Genomic DNA, 21,191 nt, shown 5'->3' on the forward strand with positions numbered 1-21,191 from the left:
CTGGTCAAAAACAGGTCACTGGGGTTTCTGGGGTCCCTGGGGTCCCTGGGGTAAGACCTGAGAGTAGCCTCTAGCTGCTCCAAGTGACCCCAGGCCAAGAACCAGCAACAGAACAGGAACAGGCAATCAATTTTCTTCAGTGAGAAAAGTAAGTCCTCCAACTATGTGAAAGAGCTTTGGAAGCACATTCTCCTGGGAATTTCCAGTCTGGCTATGACACAGGAGTAGAATAACCAACATTCTAATCTACAGGGATTATCAACTAATATGAAAGTGCATTTTAGATTGATTTTGGCAAAATGGTCATTTTTACTATATTAATCCTGCCAATTTGTCAAAAGCAATCTACAGATTCAATGCAATCCCCATCAAAATTCCAACTCAGTTTTTCATAGAATTAGAAAGAGAAATTTGCAAATTCATTTGAAATAAGAAAAAACCCAGGATAGCCAAACTATCCTCAACAATAAAATAACTTCTGGGGAATCACCATTCCTGACCTCAAGCAGTACTATAGAGGAATAGTAATAAAAACTATATGGTATTGATACAGAGACAGGGAGGTAGATCAGTGGAATACAGTTGAAGACCCAGAAATGTGTCCACACACCTATGGTCACTTGATCTTTGACAAAGGAGCCAAAATCATCCACTGGTAAAAAGATAGCCTTTTCAGCAAATGGTGCTGGCTCAACTGGAGGTCAGCATGTAGAAGAATGCAGATTGATCCATTCTTATCACCTTGGACAAAGCTTAGGTCCAAGTGGTTCAAGGACCTCCACATAAAACCAGATACACTCAAACTAATAGAAAAAAAGTGGGGAAGAATCTTGAACACATGGGCAATGGGGGAAATTTCCTGAACGAAACACCAATGGCTTATGCTCTAAGATCAAGAATCGACAAATGGGATCTCATAAAACTCCAAAGCTTCTGTAAGGCAAAGGACACTGATATTAGGGTAAAATGGCAAGCAACAGATTAGGGAAAGATCTTTACCAATCCTACATCTAACAGAGAGCTAATATCCAATATATATAAATATATATATATAAAGAAATCAAGAAGTTAGACTCCAAAGAGCCAAATAACCCTATTAACAAGTGAAGTACAGAACTAAACAAAGAAGTGCATGATGACAGGAGCCTGATAGAGCTGTCTCCTGAGAGGCTCAGTCAGAGAGTAACAAATACAGAGGTGAATGCTACCAGCAAACCATTGAACTGAAAACAGGATCCCTGTTGGAGGAGTTAGAGAAAGGACTGAAAGAGCTGAATGGTCTTGCAACCCCATAAGAACAACAATACTAACCAACCTGATCTCCCAGAGACTAAACCACTACCCAAAGACAGACTCATGGCTCCAGCTCCATATGTAGCAGAGAGCAGCCTTGTTGGATATCAATGGGAGGGGAACTCCTTGGTCCTGCCAAGGCTGGAACCCACTGTGTAGGGGAATGTCAGGGTAGGAAGACAGGAAGGGGGATGGTTGGGGAGGGGGAACACTCTTATAGGAGAAGGGGAGGGGATGGTGTAGGGGGCTTATGGACAGGAAACCAGGAAAGGAGATAACATTTGAAATGTAAATAAAAATATCCAGTAAAAATATATATAAAAAGAAAGTGCATTTTAACATGTTAAATTTCTGTAATTTGTTATGCAGCACTAAAAATCTAACATATCAAGTTAATGGTCAAATGAACCTTGCACATAAGCTTACAAGTGAAGCACTTTACTCCTAGATCACTTTCTTATTCTTCCTATTCTGGTTTCTGTCTTCACCTGAAAGGTTTGTCTATAATTAAGCATATTAATCTATTTCATATCAGAATAGTGAATCAAGTCTCTCACCTTTCAGTTTCTAAAGCATCGTTTCTTTTCAAAGTGAGTTGAAGGTCATCTAAAATATATTTCATTTTCTATATGCAGTCATGTACTCTGTGTGTATATGTGTGCTTTATGTACATGTGTCTATTTTGGGTGGGCATACAAAGCTATGCTGTACATGGAAGCCAGAGTAGTGACTCCCTCTCTCTCACCATCATGAGATGGGGATTCTCACTGAATTAGCTATGTTGGTGACCAGCAGTCTCCAGTGATGGATGGTCCTGTCTCTGCTCTCCACATTGCTGGAATTACAGACATACATAGCACATCCACCTTTTTATTTTTTAACATAGGACTGGGGATTTGAGTGCAGACCCTCCTGCTTGCACAGCCAATGGTAATACCAAAAAACTCTCTTCTAACCCCATAGACCAGTGGTTCTCAACCGGTGAGTCTTGACCACCACGAGAATTGGATATGCCCATTTAAAAACAGATTTTTACATTCCAATTCATAGCCAAAACTTACAATTATGAAGTAGTAATGAGATAATTTTATGGTTGAGGGTCATCAGAACACGAGTAAATTTATTAAATGTTCACAGCATTAGGGAGGTTGAGAACCATCATCACAGACTGTTTTTAATAAGAGATTATAAAGACTTACCAGATAGTAAAATGTCATCTCCAAAATGTCATTTGTGAAGAAAATAGGTCATCACGAAAAAGTATCTCGTGCAATGCTTTCAATGTTCTGGAGTGTCTGGCAAAATTTTTCTAAAGTCTTGTTTTCATTAAAACGGCTTGGGTTGAACCTTTCTTTGATAATATGAAATTCCTTTCCACTCTCCCTCCTTCTTCCTGCCTCCAGCCTCTATGCTTAAAACATCACTGGTATTTTGGCAAATGAGGCAAGATTAAAAACAAACTATTTGCTTAGATTTCTTCAAGCATCTGTCTAACAATAACTTGGAATGCGTGAATGGACATGCTTTCTTTCTTTCTGTTGCTGTTGTATATGGATTTGATTCACTCTTATTCCTCAAGAGCTTCTTACAATGCATGCTGCTTTAACTGGTAGCATTATCCCTTTGCTGAACCTTTATGTCCCATGTAAAACCTAACCTCTGAGATGCTCTGGGTGAGTCAACACCAGTCCTTGTAGTGTCCTGTCTCCACTTCTTAAGCATTCCCTTCATCAACTCCTCCATCACTTGGCACACTTTCTGTTATTCTTTTTGGCTGCCAATGCTGCATAACAAAGCATCCTACACTTAGTGCTACAGAGATTTAAGAACTGTGTCACACGTCTCTCTGTGAGTCAGGAATTTGGACAGGTCATGGCTTATATCTGTCCTTAATGGCTGGGGCCAAGGATGACTCAAATATCCAAAGCCTGAATCATTTGCAGGCCTCAACTTTCTGGTGAGCTGGCATGACTCAAAGGCTAGATGTGGCTGGGACTATTTACTGGAGGACATATCCATGGCCTGCCCCTAGACTTAGGATAGTCCTCACATAATACCCATGCCTTGTAAGAGAACATACCAAAAGAATGTCCAAAGGGATGAGTGTTTCAAATGGCCAAAACAAAGGTCGCCGAGGGGCTTATGACCTAGAAAAAGAACATTAAACGGCATAGCAGTACATCTGCTGTACTCTGTACAGTCTTAGGTCCACTAGGGAGAGTGACAAAGCGTTTTAGAAAAAAAATACTTCATATACGTTTATTAGCCCCCTTCCCTCATTTACAAGACATTTGCCTTGTAATTAACAGCACCCTACTGCTCCTAAAAGTCTCACTCCATTCTGAACTTAAGGTTCAATATCCAGATTCCTTTGACCAAATGAGTTGATGTGTTGATGAAATTCTCTGGGTGCAGTACTGCATGTGTGATTTCTCTCAATATAACTTATGAAGGATAAGAAATTATTTGTTCCCCAAACATGAATTGTACAATAGCAACACAAATACAAGATAGTGGTTGTAGATCAAAGGTGGGATCATGGTTTCATAATAATTATGAAACCAGCAGAGAACATGCTTTCATTTCCCCAATTCAGCCATATCTGCAAACTAATCTATGAAATGTGTGGCTGTTGGGATCATTCTGGTTCTTTGTGCTGGTCTTTCTGTAGTCTTTCTTTATTTATGCAATAGATTAATCTTCAGCTGAGCCAATTCACACTTGTTTGCTTATTTTTAAAACTTTAATGTGTTCGTTGTACATGGTGCTGAGTTTTATAAAACTTTCGAGGACATAAAGTATGTTGGCTATATTCATCTCTGTATGTCATTATATTGAATCTATATCCACAAAGAACAAATATCTGAGTCTGGCTTATTTTACTATAATATGATGATCACCAGACTCATCCATTTTTTCCAGTAAATGACATAATTTAATTCTTCTACGGCAGAATAAAATTTCATTGCAGACATGAATGAACATACACACACACACACACACACACACACACACACACACACACACATGACATAACTTAGAGTCATCTCAGTATATTACCATGAGGATTATTGATGGATAATATTGTAATTCTGTTGTTCATTTTTTGAAGAACCTCCACAGGAATTTCCATATTGGTTGCACATTACAATCTACCATTCGTTTTTGCAATCTGCCTGCATTTTTCTTTGTTTTCTTTTCTTTTCTTTTTTTTTTTTTTTTTTGGTTCTTTTTTTCCGGAGCTGGGGACCGAACCCAGGGCCTTGCGCTTCCTAGGCAAGCACTCTACCACTGAGCTAAATCCCCAACCCTTTCTTTGTTTTCTTAACCACAGCCATTCCAACTAGGGTAATTGGAATCTCAGAAAAGTTTTAATTTGCATTTCCTTGATTTCTAATAATGTTCAACATCTCTTTTCTTATCTATTGGCCATTTTTACTTAATGTTTGTAAATTTCTTCATCCTACTATTGATCAAGTTGTTTAAAATTTGTGGTATTTATAGTTCTAAATGTATTTATATATTCTAAATGTTAATCTTAAGTCAAATATTTAACTTCCAAGTTTTTTTTCACCATACAGGTTTTCTCTTTACTTACTCTCTCCTTTCTTATGCAGAAGCTCTATAATTTCATATATTCTCACATGCCATTTCTTTGGGTTGTTTCTTGAGCTCGTAGATTGTTCTTCCAAAAACCCGTGCCTGTGCCTATATCTTGAAATATTTTACTTATGTTTTCCTCTAACATTTGTGACCTCCTGACCCCTTTGAAATCTTTGACACATTGGAATTATTTTTGTGCAGAATTTGGAGATAAGTTAGTACTTTTTCTTCTTGCACATGCGTATATCTAGTTGTCAGACACCACTTTTTAAAGAGATCATACTTTCTCTAGTGTGTGTTTTTGAAACCTTTGTCAAAATCAGAAGACTGTAGATAGGAGGCTGAAATTCTGGATTCTCTAGTCTAGTTTGTTGATCTGTTTGGTGCCAACTCTTTTTATTTACTACCATGACTCTGTATCATTTGAAATTACGTTGTAATTTCTCTAGCATTATTCTTCTTGATTAAAATTGCTTTGGCTGATCAGAGACTTCTGTCTTTCTTAATGAATTTTAAGACTGTTTTTACTTCTGTTTCTGTGAAGAATGTTAGCTTCTCGTGTCTTTTATCAAATCTGTATGCGGTTTGGGGGTAATATGACCACTTTTTTTAGTTCTGCCAGTTTAAGAGTATAGAGGTGTTCCTATCTTCTAGTGTTTTCTTCATCTTCTTTCTTCAATGTTTACATTTTTGAAGGTTTTTCATTGGCTTTTTAAGTTTCACTACTCAGAAATAGGAACGTTTTCTTCATTCCTTCATATTGAAGACACATAGATTATGCATGCTGATTTTATGTTCTGCATTTTGGTGAATGTGATTATTGGTTCTAATGGGTTTCTGCTTGTATCCTTTTCATCTTTTTCTCTTATTACTATAACTAAGGCTTCATGGACTAATGCAACAGGAATAATTCTAAGGGAACTTCATATCTTTCACTGAGAATAATATTAGCTATAGATTTGTAACATGCATACACACATACATACAAACACATACATGCACACACTCACACACACAATTTTTTTTATGTTGAGTGTTCCTATGATTTCTAGTTTCTTCTGGGTTTTTATCCAAGGACTTTATCAGAGGCTGCTTCTACAGCTATTGAGAAGATCGTGTGAATTCTGCCCTTATGCATACCAATGTGTTGTATTTTATGTATTGATTCCCATATGTTGAACCATCTCTAGCTAGAATTAAGTTCACATGGTAATGGTGAATGCTCTTAATTTATAGTTGAATTTAGTTTATAAGAATTTAATTGAGATCTTTGTATACATGTTCAATTGGGAGATGGTCCTATTTGTGTGTGTGTGTGTCTTAATTGATTTTGGTGTCTGACTTCATAGTATGAGATTAACAGCATCCTTTCCCTCTCTATTTTATGGACAGTGTTAAGAAATTCTGGTGTCATCTCTTCTTGAAATATAAAACCAGAGTTCGTCTCTGTGGTGACAGAAGACACTTTATTAATGGTTCAATCTCAACACTTGTTATAGATCTACTTAAGTTATTTATAGTATTTGTGAGCCTGGTAGCTATACACATCCTGATTACTTACTTACTTAATTAATTAATATTCTCCATTTTTTGAAATATAAATTTCCAATATATGCCCCAACAACCCTAAGAATTTCATTGATCTTTGTTTTAATACCTCATTTTTTTCATCTAATTTTTTATAACTTTCCGTGCTCTCTTTAGTTTGAGAGTTTACCAATCTTGCTTATCTCTTTAAAGAACCAACTCTTTGGTTTTTGTATTGTTTGCTATTTTTTGTTTCCATTCTATTCATTTCTGCATTGATCTTTCTTTTACTGATTCGAGGGTTTCATTTATTCTTATATGTCTAAGACCTTGATTTACACTATTAAAGTACTTACGGTTTTTTAAATGTAGAAATTTGTTGCTGCAAAACTTTCTTTTAGAACTGCTTGCTATTGCTGCAAAATGATTCTAGTATATTGTTTTCATTTGACGCTAGAATTTAAAGCAATTCCCTCAGGGTTTTTTTTTTTTTTGATCACTCATTCTTCATTTAGTAATGCATTGTTTAGTCTCCACTGAATTTTATGTATTCTGAAGTTTCTCTTTCTCTCAAATTGTCATTTTCTTTGTGGTAGTCAAATAGAGAAAAAAATATGTATCATGAGATGCTATCTATTTAGAGAAAGTCATGTGAGTCCCTGACATGGATGCATAGTTTGCAGTGTTTGGAAAGAATTATCTGTAGATGCCCAGTGAGTCTATTTGATCTAGCATTTGACTTGCTTAATGTTTCCTTCTCAATTTTTAAGCTTGATTGTCTATTGATCAGTGAGAGCAGGCTATTGAATTTAATTACTATTGTGTTGATGACAGCACACATTCTCTACCTTTATATCCTTTAGTCTTTGGTTAAATGGGTGTGCCAATGTAGAATAGATTTGTGCTTAGAAGCATAATATCTACTTCACAGACTATTCTATTGGTCAGTATGAAGCTACCTTCTGATTTGCCCTAATTGTCTTATTTGATTGTCATTTCATTAGATAGTGGTCACTTGTGTAGCTGCTTATTTTCCAGTTCTGTTTGCTTACAATGTCCTTTATTCTTGTCCCCCAAGGCTGTGTTTATCTTTGTCAAGGAAATGTCTTGCCTTGTCCCTCTGCCTGCCTGCATCTTTTGGTTGGAGAACTGAGATCATTACTGTCCTATGTTCTTGTCTACTGTCTGCATCCATTCCTGTCACTTTGTTCTTTTATTGGCATTTGATGCTTCCATGTTCTTTATTTGCTTGCATATTGCTCAGGTATGGTTTATTCTTTCCTGTGACTTCATGGATATGTTCATCTTTTTCTTGGGTATACATAACTTGTTCAACCATTTTCAGTAGGGATGACTTAGTAGACATGGATTTATTTAGTTTGTGTTAATCATGAAGTCGTCTTATTTTTTCAATTTTGAAATGTTCTTTGTTAGGTATAATAGTCTTGGTTAAAAGCATAATACGACCATGGCCTCCTGGCATTTAGAGTTTCTCTTGAAAGCTATGCCGTTCTAATGGCTTTGCCTTTATGTGTGAGCTGGTACTTCTGTGGTTACCTTCTACATTATTTTTTTGTCTTTTATATGGTTCATAAATTTTTGTCTCTTACAGTGAGTGTCCCAAAGATTGTGTGTATTCTATCCATACATTACTATTTTATCTTTGTTGTAGTGTAAATGCAGAACTTCAAGCGCTGCTATACTGTCTTTACTTGGTCTGTTCATTGATGAGACTTTCACTATTTTTTTCTTTAATTTATTGAACTTTCCACTTTCAAACTTTCCACTTTCAAACTTTGCATTTATTTTTTAAACAATTTCATTTCCTTGTTGAATGTTTTTACATTTTTTATTTACCACTTTATTTTGTTCATATTATCTTGGTATTTGCTTTGTATACATTTAAAACTTTATTTGTGTCTTACTTGATTTTGATGTGAATTCTCACAATCATTCTTTTCTTGTTATTTAATTGAAAAATACTCACTTGAGTCCATTGTTGTGATAGCAGTAATTTTTGGAGTATTTGTGTTGCTCCAATATTTTCATGTTTCTTGTGTTTATATACTGAGGTCTGTGTATCTGAGAGCTGGCCAGTGTCCTAGTTAACTAAAATTGCCAAATTAATACAGGTGAGGGTCACCTGAAAGGGAAGTGTTGATAAAGGAGTTACCTACATAAGGCGGGCATTTGGATACAACTAGAGGAAATTGCTTACATTATTAATTTGTTTAAGTGGACCCACCCGACGATTGAGGATAACATTGATTCTTAGGTGGTCCTAGGCTGTGTAAGGAAACTAGCTGAGAATGAACCTGAGCAAGCCAGACCAACAAGCCAGAAAGTAAGCCAACAGGTAACATTTTTCCATGCAATCTGCTTCAAATTCCTATTTGTCTTCCTGACTGATTGGTATCCTGATAAACTTTGTCCTGGGAATTTAAGCTAAATAAACCTTTTCTCCCTCAAGTTGCGTATTGTCTGTGTTTAACACTGTAACATAAAGTTAATTAGAATAGTTGCTGATTAAGATTTTAATCACTTCTTTTAGTAGAAATGTTTGTAATGTTCTAATGGAGCTATTTTGTAGAAGTATTAAGATATTCTTTCTTCCCACAGGAATAAGAGTATATCTCAGCAGCTTTTTTACATATGGAAAATTTATTAATGCATTATATACATATGGAAGTGAAACACGATAAGCAATCCTAATGTCAACACGTAACTTCTATTAAAATATTTTTCTGCAAAAGACATTGTTTAGATTCTTCTTGTTGCCTGCATTTCTCAGGGTATAGGAGCAGGGTTATGAAAGGAGAATCTTGTGGGGTTGTTTGGGAAGCTTTTCTTCCACTATATCTTTCTGTTGCATAATCTACTCAGGTGTCAAAAGATGGGACTTACATTTAAATTTTGTATTATAAGCCTGTCTCTGTCTCTCTTTCAGTCTCTCTGTCTCTGTGTCTCTCTGTCTCTGTCTCTGTCTCTGTCTCTCTCTCTTTCTCTTTCTCTCTCTCTCTCTCTCTCTGTGTGTGCCTTTGTGTGTGTGTATGTGTATTGGATTTATGGTTTGTTTATTTATTTATTTATTTATTTATTTATTTAAGCTCATGAGCCTTTACTCTAAAGTTTATTTTCTTTCTCTAGGAAAAAAGAGAAGGATTCTGATCAGATCTCACAGCCCCAAGTATTTACCCATTTTTATACTAAACATACTGAAATAGGACAAAAGAATAATACTCAGTGTTTACACTCTGACTCAGAAGTACTGTGTCCAATTCTCAAGCATAGAGTTAAATATCTATATGTCTCAGAGAATTTTTTTTAACATTTCTTGGTTTAAATTCCTTGAAAAGTGGAAAAATACTGTCTATCATCTCTGGTATAATGAAGATCAAATCAAAAGCTATATATATAAATGACATAAAATAATATATGGAATATATAGTAACCAATATTTAGTTTATATAACAAGTCAAATTTTCAGCCTACTTTTTCTACTTATCAGGTTACATACACACACTTCAATGCATACATTTGCACAATGCACCCATATTTATTCATCTACAAACCACTCCAGGATATGAAACATTAAGTTTGGCATTATTCTCAGTGTTTCAGGGCTGAGGGTTGCTCAAACAACTATTTGATAAAAAATTTAAATATTGTTGTGGAAAATTAACATTTTTTAAAAACTTGAATCCACATTTCTGTCTTAATAATTCTCAAAAATTGAATTGGAAGCTCAATGCTTTGGAAGATATAAATAGTTTCTCAAGTAGCTTGGAGAAAAGCTTTTCCTGTATCATTTGTCCCAAGTCTTTTGTTTTCTATTTTCACATCTTTGAGTCAGTCTCAGCAGCATGGTTTTACACAATGAAATTAAAGATACCTTTATACTGTACTCAAAGGACAGCTACTTTATGAACTTTATAATCATGCTGAAAATGATGATAATGTGCTGTTATATTAATAGAGTCAAAGTGAAAAAAGTGAAGAGTGGGAAACATTGTATTGATAAGTCACAGAATATTTAAATACAAGAATCAACTCTGAAATATTAGCCCAAGACATTGATTAAAGGTCTCAGCAGGTAAATGCATCTGCTATGTAAACCTGATTACCCAAGTTTGGTCCATGGAACCCATGTAAATGTGGAAGCTGAGAAATGACTCCATCGTTGTAATCTGACTCCACAATATGCTGTGGCATGCATACCCCAGACATGTCATGTGTACTTTTAAATACTGCTGCTACTACTAATAAAAAATTATAAATAAAAATAGATTCTCCTTTTATCAGAAGTTAGACTTAAATTTTTGTGTGTAGTTTAGGAACTTCCAGCCTGGACAAATAATTTTTGGTTTCTTCATGACTTTTAACTTGTAGCAACCTACCCTTTCTGCCACTCTGGCACCTCCACAGTTGCTTAATAGTGTCATCAAAACCATTCCATGGATGAGTAATTCTTTTTTCTCCATCTTTTCTCTGTCACTGACTTTAACAATGAGAACATTTTCCTTTTTTGGAAGTCTCTCAATATCCCCCAGACACCAACTCATCACCTTCTCACCTGTTAAGGGTATGGCTGACATTCAGAGTGAAATAGTGAAGTTTTTAGCTGCAGCTGACATTGTGACCTTAGGGCTCCTGCCCAATGATAACTGACTGAGTTTGAAGCAGAAGAAAGTGACGCACCTTCATTACAGCTTCTCTGGCTTTCCTAATGGAAATCTCTGCAGGGAGTTACCTGTGAGTATTCTTGATTTGTAAGATACCTCTCTATAAACATCTTGGTATTATTTTCCTCTGTTCACATGTATGAGCACCATTAGAGTCATAATTTTATTTGATGGCATGTGACCTTTGAACTGTTCTTTGTGTATTTTGCGGTTCAAACTCTGTGAGGCTGAAGCTGAACATTGTTTTCTGTGATTTATTATGTCATGAGAGAATGATTAGATCTTTCACATAATTATTCAGAATCCAGCAGATTCTTGAACTGGATTCTAAGCGATTAGAAGAAAAAAGTCCTTTAGAACCAAATACTGCTTCATCAGAATGATTTTAAAGCACTTTTGCATTTAAGGCAGCTAAAATATATACATGAAAGTACCAATGTGGTCACTGTTTCTGAGGTTCTACCACATCCCTCTTATCTGTCTTAAACGTTAGCGTTACAGAGTGCTTGGTTTATAGCTTGTGACAACTCCAGTCCTAAAGATAGCCCTTGCTCCCCCCAGCTTTCCTAAGTTTGTGCCTACTTTTGCACCCTTATTTTCTTTGGAGGCGATTAAAAATATATGACTTAAAACCAACATCCACTTCTTTAATTCACATAGATTTGACTCCCAAGTGTTCTAAGAATTGAAAATGCTTTCCTCAAAAGAAAAAAATTAATCATCAATAAATATTTGAATGGGAGTTCACCATCCTCAGGCATTGGGGAAAGACAAGGTAAAACTACATTAAGATTCTCTCTTATTACAGTCAGAATGTTTATCTCTAAGAGAATATATGGCAAAAAAAATGGTAGTAAGGATACAGAGAAATGCACACACACACACGCACATACAAACACACACACACATACGCACATGCACACACAGGCAAAGACACACACACACAAAGACACACACACAGAAATACACAGACACACAGACACACATCCACACACACACACAGGAGGATTTTATTCAGCCATCGAAAAGGATGAAATTGTTATTTATTAAAATCGGAAGCAAATGAATATCATCTAATTAACTAAAATAAGACTGCTAAAAAGACTAATGTTCTTTCATTTGATGAGTCTGGATTAAAATTTATATAAAACTATGTGCATACACACATATATAAATGGCAGTAAATTAGTTTAAAAATGATCTTATGCCAGGGAATAAAGAAATATAGAGCGGGCAAAAGAGGCTAAGAGTATATATGTGGTATGAAAAGAGAGTCCCTGGTGACAGGGGATGTGAGTGAGCCAGCTCCCATGTAGGCATGAATGTGGGAGAGCTGATCCTGCCACTCATCTGCTTGGGGTGGCACAGGTACAGAGGTGATGTCCCCCCAACCCCTGGTACCTCAAGAAGTCAGAAAGCTACCCACAGGATTATGAGAACTAGTCCTGCCCCTCACCAACTGCAGCATTTGGGAGAGCAGGCCCTCCATTTCTCCTGGGTTCATGGTTCTCAGGTGAGCCCAGCCCCGAGGGCAAATATATGGGAGAACTGGGCCTAGCACTCAACTGCTGTGAGATGGTGTGGGTGTGGAGCTGATGCCCTCCCAACTCACTCCTCACCACCACCAGTCAGGAGAGTTGGCCCCAGGATAATGAGAACTGGTGAGCTGAGCCTAATCCTCATTGGTGGCAACCAGTGAGGCTCTGCCTCTTGCCTGGAGAGCACATTAGAGCTGACACTCAGAGAGAGATCAGATGATCTGGTTCTGAGGGGCTAGAACCTGGTAGACCTAGGCCCAACACTCTCATCTGCAGTGAGGTGTCTTAGGTGTAGGGATGTTGTCAACCACCACCACCCTGTCCCCTATGGGAGTCAGGAGAGCTGGCCCTGAGTGAGCTGGCTCTCCCCCCTCACTGATTGTAGTATTTAGGAGAGCAGGCTCTGTACCTTGCCTAGGGGCAACTCCATGCAGCTGCCCCTGATGGGGTGAGCCAGCCCTAAAGGTATGAGAGTAGGAGGGCTGGCCCTGCCTCTTGCAGGCTGTAGCCCCTGGAGAGTGGGTCCAGCACCTAGACTGGGAAGCACTGTAAAGATGGGTCTGGAGTTATGGGTGTGGGTGAACTACCTTGAGGGCATGAGAACAGGAGAAATGACATGCCTCCTACTGATGTCAGTTTTGGATGTCTAGCCAGAGCTGTGTTGGAGAGCTCATCCTGGTGGAGCTGATAAGGGAGAACTGGCAGGCTGACCAGCTCACTACCACAGAGGCCCAGATCTGTGGCTCTGAGTTGGCCCGCCACAAAATCTGTGTGATCTGTAAATGGTTGGGATTCATGAAAGGTCTAATCCTGTGTTCCAAAATTGTGGAATCTGCATGACACAGGACAATAAGAAAACCAGGAAGAGTCACAGTGAGGATGCAATATGAAGGGATGGGGAGATGAGCAGAATTGTGGTGCATGATGTAAAACTCACAAAGAATTAACAAAAAGTTTAAACACTATTTACTTTGGGAGATTATAATATAATTCATTCCTCTCCTCTTCTCTTTTCTCTCTTTAAATCTTCTTACATACTATGCTTTGCTTTCTTTCAAATTAATGGACTCTTTTTAATATATGTGTACACACACACACACACACACACACACACACACACACACACGCACACTTAGGTATAAGCTGCTCAGCCTGTAAATGTTACTTGTATGTATGTATGTTTTCAGGGCTGACCAATTGGCTTACTCTTCCCTAGGGAAGACTAAGTCTGATCTCAGCAATCCTTAGTTTCCTGTTGTTCTTTGTGTAGTATTGAGGCCTCCCAGCCTTTTCCTTGTCTGCTTTGTCATGTCTATGTCATGACTTATGGCTCTATGTTTTAACATTAGGAGACACAATCTCAAGGCAAACTCCCTCAGTCTCTGGCTCTCACAGACTTTCTTGCTTGTCTCATGAAAATTTTCCTGAGCTTTACATGCAGTAGTTGTTTTATTTTTATTTTGTTTTTGTTTGTGTGTTTGTTTTGTAGGTATATCCATTAGGACTGAACTCCATAACTCTGTGTTTTGATTATAGGTTTTGTTTTGTCTTGTTGCTGTTGGGTTTTTTCTTTTGTTTTGTTTTGTTTTTGTTTTTTAGTGTTCTCATTTGTTGAAAAGGGAAGTTTCCTTGAGGAGGGGTGAGAACTATGCGTATCTATGGATCTGAGGAGAAATATTTAGAATATAGATAGGGATTATGCTCATTCAGTAAACATATGATTTTGGTTTCTTACTGGAGATCTAGCACTTCAATAACCCCTGGGTATTAGCTAGATATCTGGCATGATTTTCCTCTGGTTGAGCATGTCTTAAGTCTAATTGAATAACTGTTGGTTCCTACCAACGTAAGTGTGCGAATACTGCAACCTAAGGGTGAAGGTTGGTGGTTTGCTTCTTAGAGCATTGTCCACTCAGATGAAGCAATTACATTTAAACAATCCACTTATATGTCTGACTTTATCTTTCTTATTGTTTGCATTTTTGTGATGAGATCTGGGCATGTGGACTTCTTTTGTCAGCTCTAAAACATGCATTTAAAAGACAGCACAGACATAGGAGCACTAGGAGTGGCAAAGGGGGGAATTGATACTGTTATATCATATAATATAAAAAGTAAAAGAAATAATAATTTTTGTCTAGAAGAGGATGGAGTAAGAAGTTGGGATATATATTGTTTTAGTAAGCGTTTCCATTGCTGTGAAGGGACACTATGACCAAGACAACTCCTATAAAGGACAAGATTTAACTTATAGGTTACTAAGTTGAGGTCATTATCATCAAAGTAGGAAGCATGGCACCATCTCTAGGCAGGCAAAATACAGGAAGAGCTGAGAGTTCTACACCTTCATCCAAAGTAGGAGAAGACTGATTCTTCAACACTGGGTAGAGCTTCAAAGCCCACCCAACAGTGACACACTTCCTCCCACAAGGTCACGTCCACTCCAACAAGGTCACACCTCCAAATAATGCCAATTTCTGGGCCAAGCATATTAAAACCACCAAACATACCACTTAGCTTTTCTTTATAAAAATAATTGAGACTTCCAGTCTCTATCTGCACCGAGAGCTAGGGCTCTCCAGATCTAAAACCAGTCCTCAGACAGCTGGTCTGCGCTCTCACTCCTAAGATCACAGACTCACACACTCACAGGCCCACAGGAAGGACAAACTCCAGCCAGAGAGAACAGACCAACTAACATCATAGATAACCAGATGGCTAGAAGCTAGTGCGAGAACCTAAGCAATGGAAACCAAGAATACTTTGCGTCATCAGAACCCAGTTCTCCCACAGCAAGTACTGGATATACCAACACATAGAAAGGGAAGATTTGGATTTAAAATTACATCTCATGATGATGATAGAAGACTTTAAGAAAGACATAAATGACTCCCTAAAAGAAATGAAAGAGAACACAGGTAAACAAGTAGAAATCCTTAAAAAGGAAACACAAAAATCCCTTAAAGAGTTGGAGGAAGGGCTGGAGAGATGGCTCAGCAGTTAAGAGCACTGACTGATCTTCCAGAAGTCCTGAGTTCAATTCCCAGCAACCACATCGTGGCTCACAACCATCTGTAATGAGATCTGATGCTCTCTTCTGGTGTGTCTGAAGACAGCTACAGTGTACTCATATACATTAAATAAAAAAGAAAACAAAAGAAATGTTAAAAAAAAGAGTTAGAGAAAAACACAACAAAACAAGTGAAGGAATTGAACAAAAACATCCAGGATCAAAAAATGGAAATAGAAACAATAAAGAAATTACAAAGGGAGACAACCCTGGATATAGAAAACCTAGGAAAGAGACCAGTAGTCATAAATCCAAGTACCACCAACAGAATACAAGAGATTGAAGAGAGAATCTCAGGTGCAGAAGATACAATAGAAAACATTTACCCAATAGCCAAAAAAATGGAAACAGCAAAAGGCTCCTATCTCAAAACATCCAGGAAATCCAGGACACAATATAGAAGACACAATGAGAAGACCAAACCTAAGGATAAGAGGTATAGAAGACAGCAAAGATTCCCTAATTAAAGGGCCAGTAAATATCTTCAACAAAAGTGTAGGAGAAAACTTCCATAACCTAAAGAAAGAGATACCCATGAACATACAAAAAGCCTACAGAACTCTAAATAGACTGGCCCAGAAAAGAAATTCCTTCTGTCACATAATAATGAATATACCAAATCCACAAAACAAAGAAAGAATATTATAAGCCGTTAGGGAAAAAGGCCAAATAATATACAAAGGCAAACATATCAGAATTATACCAGACTTTTCACTATGATAGAGACTATGATAGCCAGAAGATCCTGGGCAGATGTCATACAGACCCTAAGAGAACACAAATGCCAGCCCAGATTATTACATTCAGCAAAACTCTCAATTACCACAGATGAAGAAACCAAGATATTCCATGACAAAACCCAATTTGCACAATATCTTTCCACAAATCCAGCCCTACAAATGATTATAGATGGAAACTCCAACACAAGGAGGGAAACTACACCCTAAGAAAGAGAGAAAGTATTCTTCTTTCAACAAACCCAAAAGAAGGTAGCCACAAAAACATAATTTCACCTCTAAAAAAAAATAACAAGAAACAACAATCATTATTCCTTAAAATCTCTTAACATCAATGGACTCAATTCCCCAATAAAAAGACATACACTAACTGACTGCATGCATAAACCGGACTCAGCATTTTGCTGCATACAGGAAACACACCTCAGGGAAAAAGACAAACACTACCTCAGAGTTAAAGACTGAAAAACAATTTTCCAAGCAAATTTTCCAAAGAAACAAACATGAGTAGCCATTCTAATATCAAATAAAATTGACTTTCAATAAAAATTTATCAAAAAAAGATAAGGAAGGACACTTCATACTCATCAAAGGAAAACTCTACTAAAAGGAACTCTCAATTCTGAACATCTATGCTGCAAATGTAAGGGCACCCCCATTCATAAAAGAAACTTTACTAAAGCTCAAAGCACACATTGCACCACACACAATAATAGCAGGATATTTCAACACCCCACTCTCATCAATGGCCAACAGAAATTAAAAAAGGACACAGAGAAACTAATAGAAGTTATAAACCAAATGGAGTTAAGACATATCTATAGAGCATTTCATCCTAAATCAAAAGAATATGCCTTCTTCTAAGCACTTCTTGATGTCTTCTTCAGAATTGACCATATAATTGATCACAAAACAGGCCTCAACAGATACAAGAGGAGTGACATAATTTCATGCATCCTGTCTGATCACCACAGATTAAGGCTGGTTTTCAACAGCAACAAAAACAACAGAATGCTGACTTATACATGGAAGCTGAACAGCACTCTACTAGACGATAACTTGGTCAAGAAAGAAATTAAAGACATTTTAGAATTTAACTAAAACGAAGGCACAACGTACCCAAATTTATGGGATACAATGAAAACAGTGCTAAGAGGAAAACTCACAGCTCTGAGTACCTCCAAAAAAGAAACTGGAGAAAGCATACATTAGCAGCTTGACAGCACACCTGAAAGCTCTAGAACAAAAAGAAGCAAATACACACAAGAGGAGTAGATGGCAGGAAATAGTCAAACTCAGTGCTGAAATCAACCAAGTAGAAACAAAAAGAACTATACAAAGAATCAACAGAACCAAAGGTTGGTTCTTTGAGAAAAACAAGATAGATTAAACCCTTAGACAGACTAACCAGAGGGCACAGAGAGCGTATCCAAATGAACAAAATCAAAAATGAAAAGGTGACATAACAGAATCTGAGAAAATTCAAAAACTCAACAAATCGTACTACAAAAGCCTATACTCAACAAAACTGAAAATTCTGGAGGAAATGGAGAATTTTCTAGACAGATACCAAGTACCAAAGTTAAATCAGGATGAGATAAATCATCTAAATAGTCCCATAACCCCTAAAAAATAGAAGCAGTCATTAAAAGACTACCAACCCAAAAAAGCCAGGACCAGATGGATTTAGTGCAGAATCCTATCAGACCTTCAAGGAAGACATAATAAAGACTTCCCTAAAGACTGCCCCACATGGGAATCTCCCATATTCAGCCACCAAACCCAGTCACTACTGAGGATGCTAAGAAATGCTTGTTGACAGGAGCCTGATATGGATGACTCCTGAGAGGCTCTGCCAGAGCCTTACTGATACAGATGAGGATGCTTGCGGCTATTCTTAGGAGTAAGCATGGGAACTGAAATGGAGGAGTTAGAGAACGGACTGAAGGAGCTGAAGGAGTTTACAACCCCATAGGAAGAACAACATCAACCAACCAGATGCCCTAGAACTTCCAGGGACTAAACCACCAACCAATGAGGGGTCCATGGCTCCAGCAGTATATTTACCAGAGGATGGTATTGTCTGGAATCAATAGGAGGAGAAGTCCTTGGTCCTGTGAAGACTTGTTTCCCTAATATAGGGTGATGTCAGGGAGCTGAGGTTGGAGTGGATGGGTGGGTGTGGGAGCACCTTTATAGAAGCAGAGGGAGGGGAGGGTGGACGGAAGAAGGGAAAAAGGGAATAACATTTGCAATACATATACATAAAATATCCAATAAAAATTGAAACAAACAAAAAATAATTTAGGAAAGATATTGGCCAACAATGTAAACTGTTACTCAGTTCCTCATGAGAAAATATAAGTAATTGGCATTGGTAACATTGTACTATATATGTTTATGAAAATGCATAATACAAATGATAATATTTTTTTTAAAAAGAGAATAGTACAGAAAGGAAATTACTAGGCTCGATTTTCATAACAAACATTCCTAAAACAAATATCTCAGATTTTCTAATTAAAAAAGCCTCCTTCTCACTTTTTCATAGTAATGTTCTTTACCTTTGCAACTCTCTCACATAGAAAGTCTCCATAAAGCCTCTTACGTTCTAAGGTAGTTAAATTTGTGACTAATCCATTTTAAGCAATAGCTTATTAGAGTGATCTTTTTAAATGAATAGAAAGGCTGTATAATTGCATGTAGGCTTCCCCTCCTTTTTTTCTTTTTCTTTTTCTTTTTTTCCTGGAACTGAGAACCGATCCCAGGGCCTTGTGCTTGCTAGGCAAAAATTCTACCACTGAGCTAAATCTCCAACCCCCCCCCTTCTCACCCAGCAAATGACCCACATGACTTACATTTACAGGGCAGTGTCCATGATCCATTGCATAATGGATCATTCAATTGAGTGCAAGAGCACTCTGAAGGAAAATGCAGAAAATAAAAGTTCAGTGGGTTGAATATATGTCTTTTATATTGAAAACACAGGATCCAGCTAACAGGAAATCATGTAGAGTATTTCCTTTCCAGGTTGACATAAAGTGTGTTACCCTAATTGACTGAAGTGTTGAACAGCTCATCAAAGTCCTTCATGAGCATGTACACCAACTGTGGATAGAAAAGTGTGCTAAATGCTGTGGTGGTAATTGCATCCTCTAGGAGATGCTCTGACTCTGAGTGCTGCCTTATGTCTTTCATCTTAGTAGATGTCCCTGGGTGCCATATTTCCAATGGAGAATAGACCATTATCTGCAAGAAATATTTAAATGGATATAATGAAAAAATTGTTAAATACAACAAACTTATTTATAAATAAAATGATAAATATAACACTTATTAATTTTTATATTATTTATATTAGCATTACACTCACACAACAATCCAAGGACTAAGGTCACATAAATCATTGCAGAATAAACCTTCTGATTGTTTTCTCATATTTTTCTACAAGTTCGGCTGGCATTCAATTGTGCCCATTTAATTTCTGATGGAATTAAATTTGTTTAGCACATAACAGTTTCACCAGGCACTGCACTGAAAGAAGGAAATGTTTCAATGAAATTCATTCCTTTGGTCTGAGGCAACTAAGATTTTCTTTTAGATATGATATCAAGTGTTGTCTAGTTGAATATATGTAGCCAGGGAGAGAATATTTCAGAGAATTTGAAATTGTCTGGCTTCATATAAATATAAATAGCTGTCATAGAAATTCATGAGGTTCCAAGAGATTGAAAGTCATTTTGTTCTGAAAATAAATGAGGTCAACAGACTGTACATATGAGAAGAAGAAAGTCAGGGAGGAACTACAGGCACTTACTTCTTCGCAGTGTTTGACACAACTCTGAAGAGAAAGCTGCTGTCTAAAGTTCGGAAATTCTATTTCATTTGTAGTAAACTTTCAGTAGATTCCTGAAAACAAATATAAAAAATCAAAATAAAACCAAAAACCATAGTAAGTCTCATCAAGCATTTAAGATTGAATCGATATAGTAGTAATGGATATTTTACTCATTAGTTGATTTTTCATTTATTACAGAGTTAGAGAGAATGCCCAACAGTTAGGAATAATTAGTATTCTTTTTATTAAGGTGAGGTGTTTGATGGATGTTTATTTTCTGCTTTGGTGCAAGGTCCAGCTATGGGTTAGGAAAGCTCACTGCTGTGAGAGGAGAGGGAGATCTCTCCAGCTCTTGCTGGTTCTTGCTGCTTGCAGCTGCTTTTGTAGCTTACATGGTGGGGTAAGTGGGGTTCCAGCCTAGCACCTATGAAACTTGGCTTGGCTTGTGATTCTACTGTGTCAGGACTGGACTCTGGTGTTGGCCTGGCCAAGATGAATTACTTGTTCCTTCTTCATGGTTTTCATAGTCCAGTCACAGGTAACCATGTTTTAGAGGCTGGCAGGGGTTTGTGGAGATTAATTCTGCTAAGTGCTTTGGGGACTCCAACACTTTGGACATGAATTAGAGGGAGGACTTCCTGAAAATGAAGCTGGCCCACTAGTGGCCATGCTTGACCATGAGGAAAACCGGGTGATAGGCCAAAGCATCTGTGGGGTACTCAAAGCCTCCACAGAAGCTGTTGCTGGTCAAGGAAGCCAAGGAGCACTGATAGTAGTCATAGGTAGCCAGGAAAGAGCCATTGGAAAGGATGACTACCATGCTTCAAGATTGGAATGCTGTGAACATCCTAGCAGCGACCTTGGGCAGGTATTGGCCTTGGTATTCTTGCAGAAGACCCTAAT

General features: G+C 37.4%; 2 protein-coding genes across 1 annotated transcript; one reads left to right on the top strand and one right to left on the bottom strand.

The window, feature by feature from the left end:
- The window catches only part of Erich1 (glutamate-rich 1), a gene marked incomplete at its 5' end in the record, with an annotated part of 52,793,804 nt that overhangs the window by 14,859,054 nt on the left and 37,913,559 nt on the right, over positions 1-21,191 (top strand).
- On the bottom strand, positions 20,838-21,108 carry LOC120097553 (pancreatic progenitor cell differentiation and proliferation factor-like). The gene is given in 2 exon segments (XM_087589482.1): positions 20,838-20,943; positions 20,978-21,108. Coding segments are annotated over 2 exon segments (237 nt in total).

Source organism: Rattus norvegicus, chromosome 16, assembly GCF_021556685.1.
Source record: "Rattus norvegicus strain SHRSP/BbbUtx chromosome 16, alternate assembly SHRSP_T2T, whole genome shotgun sequence".
Lineage (NCBI taxonomy): Eukaryota > Metazoa > Chordata > Mammalia > Rodentia > Muridae > Rattus > Rattus norvegicus.